Raw genomic sequence first — 9,632 nt, 5'->3', positions numbered from 1 at the left:
GAACCGCCGGCCTGCCGGGCATGAAGGGACACAGAGTGAGTCCTTCCCCCACCGGACACCAGATTTAGGGAGCTGCGGGTCACCCAAATTTGGGGCGCACCCCGAGGGACCCCAGCCCCGAGGCTGGGGATGAAGCTGGGGACGGGTGTCCCCGACAGCTTCGTCCCCAAGGGGCTGGGGACACGGCGAGGTCCCCTCCTGACCCTGCTCTTCTTTCTCCTGCTCCCCAGGGCTTCAGCGGTCTGGATGGTGCCAAGGGCGAGCCCGGTCCCGCTGGCCCCAAGGTGAGGAGGCTGGGGAGTCCCAGGAAGTTGGGGTCTCACTTTTGGTGCAGAAAACCCATTTTTATGCCTCTTTTTTTTTTTTCCTAGGGCGAGCCTGGCAGCCCCGGTGAGAATGGTGCTCCTGGGCAGATGGTGAGTGCTGGCTGGGAAATACGGGGGGGGGATGACACACACAGAGCCTCCCCCAGCAAAGGAGGCTGGGGTGGGGGGCACGGCGCATCCCTGGGGATGCAGAGCCAGGGATGCTTCGGGGTTGGGGGCTTCCCCTCGCCGTGGGCAGGGGGAGCTGGGGGGGCTCAGAGAGAGGTTACGGGAGGGGAAAGCGTCTGCGTGCCCCCTAAAAACGTCTCCTCTTGTCCTCCCCAGGGTCCTCGAGGGCTTCCCGGCGAGAGAGGCCGTCCCGGTCCCTCCGGCCCCGCTGTGAGTACGCGCTCGGGGCAGGGCTGAGCGCCCCTCCTGCCCTCCTGCCGGTGGGCAACGCTCAGGGGTGCCTCTGTCCCGCAGGGTGCTCGCGGTAACGACGGTGCTCCCGGTGCTGCTGGCCCTCCCGTGAGTAACCCCAATCCCCCCCCCCCCAAGACCCCCCAAACCCCCCGGGGGGGGGTCCCGCATGGGAGATCTCCTCCTAAATCTGCTGTCGGGGAATCCTGGCCGGGCTGCAGGGCTCTGGCAAAGCCAGAGGTGAGGGGTGTGATTGCTTCTGATGCGTGCCCCCTCTCCCATCTAGGGTCCAACTGGTCCCGCCGGCCCCCCCGGCTTCCCCGGTGCTGCTGGTGCTAAGGTAGGACCTGGCTCCTGGCTGGGAGGCGCTGGGGGAAACGGGGCAGGGAAACGGGGGACAGAGCCTCGGGAGGGCTTCACGTGGCCCAAACAGTGCCCGGAGGTGGCCGGGGCCAAGGTGGCCAACGCCAAGTTGGATGGTGCCAAGGTGGCCAAAGCCAAGGTGGCCAAAGCCAAGGTGGCCAAGGCCAAGGTGGCCCATGCCCAGGTGGCCAATGCCAACGTGTCCAGTGCCGCGGTGGCTGCTCGTCCCATCAGCAGGACAGAGGTGGCACTTTGCCCCATCTCCGACGCCTCTCCAGGCTGCGGGGTGTTGCTTTCGTGGGAAGCTAGGCCAAGGATGGAGAAGAGAATCGCCCGCTTCTGGGTTTTCATTGCAGCCCCCGCGCTCACGGCTCTTCTTCCTCTCTCCTCTTCCTCCCCAGGGTGAAACCGGTCCTCAAGGTGCTCGTGGCAGCGAAGGTCCTCAGGGTGCCCGTGGTGAGCCCGGTCCCCCCGGCCCCGCTGGCGCTGCTGGTCCTGCTGTAAGTGGCCCCCGACGGCGCCCTGCCCTTCGGCCTCACGTCCCCCTGGCCCCGGCGTAACCCTCCTCTTCCTCTTTCTCTCCGGCAGGGCAACCCCGGTGCTGATGGTCAACCTGGTGCCAAGGGTGCAACCGTGAGTGTCCCACCCCTGCCTCGCCACCTGGCTCGGGGACCTCCCTGCAGCTCCCTCACCTCCTCTTCTGCCTCTCCTAGGGTGCCCCCGGCATTGCTGGCGCTCCCGGCTTCCCCGGTGCCCGCGGTCCCTCCGGACCCCAGGGTCCCAGCGGTGCCCCCGGTCCCAAGGGTAACAGCGTGAGTATCCCCCGCTGCCTCCGGCCTCTTCTGTCCCTCACCAGGAGCTCGGCCCTTTGCTCTGGGACTGGGTCCTCGGCCCTTTGCTCCTGGGGGACGGCTCCAGGGCCGGATCCATCCTTTGGCTCCATCACGCCGCAGTCCCACCTCCTCTGCACCCCCCCTGCCAGCCCTGCTGGCAGCCCCCTGGGAGGCACCGAGCATCTCTCCCCCTGCGGAGGGTCGGGGAGGGATCAGGCTCACGGTTCCCTTTGCTCATCCACCCGGTGCTAAGCATCTTTCTTTCCTTCTCCTTCCCCCTCCAGGGCGAACCCGGTGCCCCAGGCAACAAGGGAGACACTGGTGCCAAAGGCGAACCCGTAAGTGCCCCCCCGGCGGCGCCAGGACTCGGCGCCTCCCGGGCTGGCTGCACCCTGCAGGCGCTCACCCCTCTGCCTCCTTCCCCAGGGTCCTGCCGGCGTCCAGGGCCCCCCCGGCCCCGCTGGTGAGGAAGGCAAGAGAGGAGCCCGCGGTGAGCCCGGCCCCGCTGGGCTTCCCGGTCCTGCTGGCGAAAGAGTGAGTGGGAGCCATCCCCGGCGTGTCCCCACCGTGTCCCCGTCCCCATTCCCGTTCCTCCCCCTGTCTCTGCACTCCCCATCCAGTGTCTGAGCCTGGGGGGCTCTCCCCAGGGGGTCTGGTGCTGTCCTCAGCGGCACCCAGCCCGTTCTGAGACCCCCCCCAAACCCCCCCGGTGGAGCACCTGAACCACCAGGGCTGCTCCCGCTGCAGGCTCAGCCCCGCATTGGTGGCCCCTTCCCCGAGCCCCCGCGCCCCCCACGCCCACCCTGACCCCTCTCCCGTCCCTCGCAGGGTGCTCCTGGCAGCCGCGGCTTCCCCGGCGCTGACGGCATCGCTGGTCCCAAGGTAGGTGCCCCCCTTCTCCCCACACAGGGAACGGCGCTGTGTCCCCAACAGGGCTGTGGGGTCGTGGTACACTTGTGTCCCCCCCCCCCACCCCAACTGGGGTCACGCGGTGGCGAAGCTGGCGCTGTGCCACCGCCTCGCCCCGTGGCACGGCTCCTGTCCCCGCTGATGCCCTGCAGCCGGGGTGACTGCTGTCCCCTCCCTCCAGGGTCCCCCCGGCGAGCGCGGCTCCCCCGGCCCCGTCGGCCCCAAGGGCTCTCCCGGTGAAGCTGGCCGCCCCGGTGAACCCGGTCTCCCCGGTGCCAAGGTGAGCGTGGCAGGGGCGCGGCGCGGAGGGGCTGGGGACAAGCGCGGTGGCCCCCTTCCAGGGTCACTGGGCTGTGGAGGAGGTCGCTCTCCGGGGACGCTCGCTTGCTGGAGCATCTCCCACGGCCGGCAGCGACCCGGTGCCTGACGTCCCAACCCCCCCTTGCTCCTTTCCAGGGTCTGACTGGGAGCCCTGGCAGCCCCGGTCCCGATGGCAAGACTGGTCCCCCCGTAAGTAGCACCCACCACCCGCCCCGCTCCCCCCTTGGCTCCCGGTGCCGTTTGCTAACGGGGTCCGTGCTCCCCCCGCCGTAGGGCCCCGCTGGTCAAGACGGCCGCCCCGGCCCCCCAGGCCCCCCCGGAGCCAGAGGCCAAGCCGGCGTGATGGGTTTCCCTGGTCCCAAAGGTGCTGCGGTGAGTACAGACGGGAGCTGCATCCCTCGTGGGGCTGCTCGAGCCCGGGGTGCCTGCCCCGCGGACACGGGGGTGCTCCACCAGGGCTCCCCACCCAGGACCGTGCCTGCGGGTGGGCACGAGGAGCAGGCACCCAGGGAGGGGTGGCTCAGGGGACACGTCCCCCTGTCCCCGTGGGGTTTGTGCATCCCGCGGGCTCGATCCCGTGGGTGCTGTGTTCTCAACGTGGGTCTCATCCTGCTCTTTTGCTTTTAGGGTGAGCCTGGCAAACCCGGTGAGAGAGGTGCTCCCGGCCCCCCCGGCGCTGTTGTGAGTATCCCCAGGGGCTGGGGGGGGTGTGGGGCTGGGGGCGTGTGGGGCTGGGGGCGTGTGGGGCTGGGGGTGGCTCCAAGGGGGGAACCTGCCACGAGCCGTGGTGGCCGGGAGCCGGGTCCGGCGGCTGCCAGCGCCCCTGGAGCGGGGACAGCGGGGAGGTGACGTGGCCGCGGGCAGCTCGCCGCCGCTCCTCTGCTCCTTGGAAGGATGCTACGGCCACATCCAGCTCCAAACCTCAGTCGGGGTGCAGAGCCCGCCGGGTTCAGCTCTCTAAAATCACCTGGAGGTGGCGGGCGAGCTCTGAGCACCCTCTTTCTTCCCTCCCCTCCGCAGGGTGCTGCTGGCAAAGACGGCGAAGCTGGTGCCCAAGGTCCCCCCGGCCCTACTGTGAGTACCGGGGCGCCCGATGCCACCCAGAGCCGGGCTCGGCTGCTGGAGCAGCAGCTCTGGAGCCCCCCGCCCGGCCTCACTCTTCTCCCCTCTCCCCCAGGGTCCCGCTGGAGAAAGAGGTGAACAAGGTCCTGCTGGTGCCCCCGGCTTCCAGGTGAGGGGGTGCCCTCTCCCCGCAAGGGGACGAATGCCGTGTGGCGGTGGCGGTGCCACCTCCCTCCCTCGGTGGCTCACCTCACCACATCTCACCTCCTCCTCCTCCTCTTCCTCTTCCTCCACAGGGTCTGCCAGGCCCCGCTGGCCCCCCCGGTGAGGCTGGCAAGCCCGGTGAGCAGGTGAGTGCGGGCAACACCATGCCCCCCCCCATCCTCCCTGTCCCCAGGGCCACCTTGCGTGTCCCCATTCCTGTGCTAACTCCTGCAACCTCTGCCTCCATCACAGGGTGTCCCCGGAGATGCCGGTGCCCCCGGTCCTGCTGGTGCCAGGGTGAGCTGACCCCCGCTCGTCCCCGAGATGGTTTTTGCCCCCCCCCCCCCCCCCCCCCACTGATCTGCTCAGCTCCTTTTCTTCCCCTCCTGCAGGGTGAGAGAGGTTTCCCTGGTGAACGCGGTGTCCAAGGCCCCCCTGGTCCCCAGGGTCCTCGTGGTGCTAATGGTGCTCCCGGTAACGATGGTGCTAAGGTAGGTGCGAGGTCTCTGCCCTGCAGGACAGCTCCAGGGAGGAGTTTTCTCCCCCTAAGCGGTTCTGATGTCTCACTAACGCCCCTTTTCCATCTCTTTTGCCCAGGGTGATGCTGGTGCTCCCGGTGCCCCCGGAAACCAAGGGCCCCCCGGTCTTCAGGGGATGCCCGGAGAACGTGGTGCTGCCGGCCTGCCAGGCGCCAAGGGTGACAGAGTACGTGTCCCAGGATCCCAACGTGTCCCCTCTGTCCTCTGCTTGCATCCCCGTCCCCTCCTGCAGCCGCTCGCCCCCCGGCTGCTGGGGCTCCCCCGAGCAAAGCCGGTGTCACGGGGATGGGATGCTCGGGGACGCTTGTGTCCCTTGGGGACAGCCCCTTGCTGCGAGCTGGGAGCTGAGCCCTGCTCTTCCTCACGGCCAGGGAGGAGGAGGAGGATGGTCCCAGCCCCTCTGGGGAGGGTGAAGACCCTGGGGTGCAGAGCAATGGGGTGCAGAGCTATGGGGTGCTCCCCCCAGGTTGGAGCTCCGCAGGTAACCCCGCCATGTCTTCTCCTTCCAGGGCGACCCCGGTCCCAAAGGTGCTGATGGCGCTCCTGGCAAAGACGGTCTCCGAGGCTTGACTGGCCCCATCGGCCCCCCCGGCCCCGCTGGTGCTCCTGGTGACAAGGTAGGGACATCCTGCACTGGTGGCCCCGCGCCCCCTGTGCCACCTCCTCGCCACGGCTCTAACCTCGGCGTCTTTCCTTGTGTCCCTCTGCCAGGGTGAAGCCGGTCCCCCCGGTCCTGCTGGTCCCACTGGTGCCCGTGGTGCTCCCGTAAGTGTCCCGGCACCCTGAGGGATGGCCTGCCATCAAGTGGCCACCCCTTGCCATCAAGTGGCCACCCCTTGCCATCAAGTGGCCACCCCTTGCCGGCGGTGGCCGTCCCCTGCCCGGCGTGACGGCCGCTCTCTTGCCTTCTCCCCTAGGGTGACCGCGGCGAGCCCGGCCCCCCCGGTCCTGCTGGATTTGCTGGCCCTCCCGTAAGTGCTTCTCCCTCCCCCTTGGGCCTGATCCTGCACCACCACCGCCGCCGTGAGCGGGGATGATGCTGTGCCCCCCCCCCCCCGGGCTCACCGCGCTGCGCTCTCCCGCAGGGTGCCGACGGCCAGCCTGGTGCTAAAGGCGAAACTGGCGATGCTGGAGCCAAGGGTGACGCCGGCCCCCCCGGCCCCGCTGGCCCCACTGGTGCTCCTGGCCCTGCCGTAAGTCACGCGCCCCCACCCCACGTCCCCCTTGGATCTGTCCCCACGGCGTGGCTCACCCTCCTCCTCCTCCTCTTCCTCAGGGTGCTGTTGGTGCTCCCGGTCCCAAAGGTGCTCGCGGTAGCGCTGGACCCCCTGTAAGTACCAGCCTGGCTCTTGTGGGGGGGGGGACGGGGCTGCGCGGCCCCTGGGGGATGGGGTCGGGTGCGTGCACCCATGGGTGGCTCGGCCCTGCCTGCCTCTTGCTCCCCAAAATGTGCGTGAGCGCCGCTCCGCACCCCAAAGCCCTTTGGGAGGATGGTGCCTGGAGAAGGGGGGGGGTTCGTCTTATAGGGGATGGAGTGGATGGAAAAAGGGGGGGGGGGGGTTCTTTGACTCCCCCCCCAAACCAGCAGCTGCTCCTCACCCCCAGGGATGAGCACTCTGCTCCTGGCCACCGGCCCCAGGGCTCCCCGTGGTGGCCCTCAGCCAGGGGACGTTCCCCTGGCCCCGCTCCCCCGCGGGAGGTGCCAGGATGCGGCCCCGCGCCCGACTCCAGCTTCTCTCCCTCGCAGGGTGCTACTGGTTTCCCTGGTGCTGCTGGAAGAGTTGGACCCCCCGGCCCCTCCGTGAGTACCCTGCCCGTGTCCCGTCCCCCCTCCCCGAAGGGGTGAGACGTGTGGTGGGTGGGGGGGGGGGGCAGGAGGGTGCTGGCACCGTGGGGATGCCGGGCACGGCTCCAGCCGGCTCCACGCGGCCGCCTTGGCCCACTTGGCACCGGGACGCCCCTGGCCGCCCTTCAGCCAGCGGCGGCGGCGGGGGGGGGGGCCCTGAGCTGAGGCATCAGCCTGACGGTGTTGCCCCCCCTGCTCTTACCCAGGGTAACATCGGCCTCCCCGGCCCCCCCGGCCCCAGCGGCAAGGAAGGTGGCAAAGGACCCCGTGGTGAGACCGGCCCCGCTGGCCGCCCCGGTGAGCCTGGACCTGCCGGCCCCCCCGGACCCCCCGGTGAAAAAGGCTCCCCCGGTGCGGACGGCCCCAGCGGAAGTCACCCCCCCCCCCCCCCCAAGTGATGTGACACCTTCACAGATACCAGGCAGCGCCACACCTGACGTCCCCTGGTTGTCCCCTCCATCCGGAGGGAGGTGACGGCCGCTGCCACCCCCCTGAGGTGCCATTTGCCCCCCCAGGGCGCTCCTGGCACCCCCGGACCCCAAGGTATCGCCGGCCAACGCGGTGTCGTCGGCCTCCCCGGACAGAGAGGCGAGAGAGGCTTCCCTGGGCTGCCCGGCCCCTCTGTGAGTACCCCCCCGCGGGACCCCCGCCCCGGTCCCCGGCTCACCAGTGCGGCCCCCCGAGGCAGGGGGATGCTCCCCGGTGTCCGACGCATCCCCGCGTGCTCTCCCCTCCGCAGGGCGAACCCGGCAAGCAAGGTCCCTCTGGTTCTCCTGGCGAGCGCGGTCCTCCCGGCCCCATGGGCCCCCCCCGGCCTGGCTGGCCCCCCTGGCGAAGCTGGACGTGAGGTGAGCATCGGTGTCGTGCCGGGGGGGTGAAGGGGAGGTGGGGAGGGGGTGGGTTTGCTGCGCTGAGCACGCGCCGGCTCGTGGCACCCATGGGTGCTGGGGTCAGCGCCGGTGCCACCCAGGACCTCGTTAGCGCCCGCCTGCCCTAACGAGGGGTCTCTGCTCTTCCACAGGGTGCTCCCGGTGCTGAAGGTGCCCCCGGTCGCGATGGTGCTGCTGGTCCCAAGGTGAGTGCCCACGGCTGGGGTGCTGGGACGGGGTGACGGGGCTGCGCTCGCCCGTGCTGACCTCTCATCTTCCTCCTCTTCCTCCTCCTCCTCCTCCTCACAGGGTGACCGTGGTGAGACCGGCCCCGCTGGCCCCCCTGGTGCTCCCGGTGCCCCCGGCGCCCCCGGCCCCGTCGGTCCTGCTGGCAAGAACGGAGATCGCGGTGAGACCGTAAGTGATGCTCGGCCCAAGGAGACCCCCAGCCATTTCCCCACCCCGGGCTCCGACCCCCCCGGTGCGGCAGGGTCCGGCCGCCCAGCCCCTTTACGGAGCAAGGGCTCCTCCTGCGAGGCCACGGCGGGGCAGAATCCGGCCCTGGGCTCTGCTCCCAGCGCTAGAGGGAGGTTCCCAGCCGGGGAAGGGCTCGTGGGCGTCCTGCTCGGGGTGATGCTCCACCACCCAAGGTGCGGGACGCCCTGACCCGTCCCCTTCTCTCCCATCCCAGGGCCCCGCTGGTCCCGCTGGCCCCCCTGGTCCCGCTGGTGCTCGTGGTCCTGCTGTAAGTTGATGTCCTCCTGCGTCCTCCTTCGTGCTTCTGCATCCCCTTTGATGCGGGGGCGGTGGCTGGCCTGGCCCCCGCTCAGCCCATCTCCTCCTCCTCCAACAGGGTCCCCAAGGTCCCCGTGGTGACAAAGGTGAAACCGGCGAGCAGGGTGACAGAGGCATGAAGGGTCACAGAGGCTTCTCCGGTCTGCAGGGCCCACCTGGTCCTCCTGTAAGTACCACGGGGTGACGGCGGCCGTGGGTGCTGCCCCACGTCCTGGAGCAGAAGGTGCCAACGGGCCCTTTTCTTGTCTCTCGCTCTGCACAGGGCGCTCCTGGTGAACAAGGTCCTTCTGGTGCTTCTGGTCCCGCTGGTCCACGAGTAAGTCTCCTCCTGAGCCCCCTCCTGGGGGCTGCACGGGGACGGGGTCCCCGCCACGATGCTGGGGACACCTCCGTGCTCACGGCCTCTCTGCTCCCGTAGGGTCCTCCTGGCTCCGCTGGTGCCGCCGGCAAAGACGGTCTCAACGGGCTGCCCGGCCCCATCGGTCCCCCCGGCCCCCGCGGTCGCACCGGCGACGTCGGCCCTGTTGTATGTATCCACCCTGCTGCTGCTCGCCCAGAGCTGCCTGCCTTCGTCTCGTGCTCACCATCCTCCTCCTCCCGCAGGGTCCCCCTGGCCCACCTGGCCCCCCCGGTCCTCCCGGTCCCCCCAGCGGCGGCTTCGACTTCAGCTTCCTGCCCCAGCCGCCCCAGGAGAAGGCCCACGACGGCGGGCGCTACTACCGAGCCGACGACGCCAACGTGATGCGTGACCGCGACCTGGAGGTGGACACCACCCTCAAGAGCCTGAGCCAGCAGATCGAGAACATCCGCAGCCCCGAGGGCACCCGCAAGAACCCAGCCCGGACCTGCCGCGACCTCAAGATGTGCCACGGAGACTGGAAGAGCGGTCAGTGTCCCGCGTCGCCCCGGGGTGCCCTCACCGCTCTCCTTCCTACCTGCTCCTCACCTCCGCCCTCCGTCTCTCATGGCTGCTCTCACCTCCACCTCTCATGGGTCATCTTCACCTTCCTCACCTCCACCCCTCTGACCTGCTCCTCACCTCCATCCCCTGCACCCTCTGCCTTCTCCTCTCCATCCCCTGCACGCTCTACCTCCTCACCTCCCTCCCCTGCACCTTCTACCTCCTCACCTCCATCCCTCCATCCCTTGTACCCTTTACCTGCTCC

General features: G+C 69.8%; 1 protein-coding gene across 1 annotated transcript; it reads left to right on the top strand.

Annotated features, from left to right (window-relative positions):
* Nucleotides 1-6: 6 nt before the first annotated feature.
* Nucleotides 7-9,614, top strand: LOC118158425 (collagen alpha-1(I) chain-like; the record flags this gene model as incomplete). The annotated part of the gene is given in 39 exon segments (XM_035313082.1): nucleotides 7-35; nucleotides 231-284; nucleotides 372-416; nucleotides 651-704; nucleotides 789-833; nucleotides 1,012-1,065; nucleotides 1,490-1,588; nucleotides 1,677-1,721; nucleotides 1,802-1,900; nucleotides 2,206-2,259; nucleotides 2,348-2,455; nucleotides 2,750-2,803; nucleotides 3,012-3,110; nucleotides 3,287-3,340; nucleotides 3,425-3,523; nucleotides 3,779-3,832; nucleotides 4,172-4,225; nucleotides 4,329-4,382; nucleotides 4,510-4,563; nucleotides 4,670-4,714; nucleotides 4,810-4,908; nucleotides 5,015-5,122; nucleotides 5,466-5,573; nucleotides 5,668-5,721; nucleotides 5,874-5,927; nucleotides 6,042-6,149; nucleotides 6,233-6,286; nucleotides 6,704-6,757; nucleotides 7,009-7,170; nucleotides 7,318-7,425; nucleotides 7,542-7,607; nucleotides 7,609-7,650; nucleotides 7,824-7,877; nucleotides 7,981-8,088; nucleotides 8,363-8,416; nucleotides 8,525-8,632; nucleotides 8,729-8,782; nucleotides 8,885-8,992; nucleotides 9,070-9,614. Coding segments are annotated over 39 exon segments (3,287 nt in total), but the record flags the coding sequence as incomplete, so codon positions are not given.
* Between the last annotated feature and the right edge of the window lie 18 nt (nucleotides 9,615-9,632).

Source organism: Oxyura jamaicensis (assembly GCF_011077185.1).
Source record: "Oxyura jamaicensis isolate SHBP4307 breed ruddy duck chromosome 27 unlocalized genomic scaffold, BPBGC_Ojam_1.0 oxy27_random_OJ102117, whole genome shotgun sequence".
NCBI classification, from domain to species: Eukaryota; Metazoa; Chordata; class Aves; order Anseriformes; family Anatidae; genus Oxyura; species Oxyura jamaicensis.
Note: the sequence above shows the minus strand (reverse complement) of the source record. Positions and strands in the feature narration are given on the sequence as shown.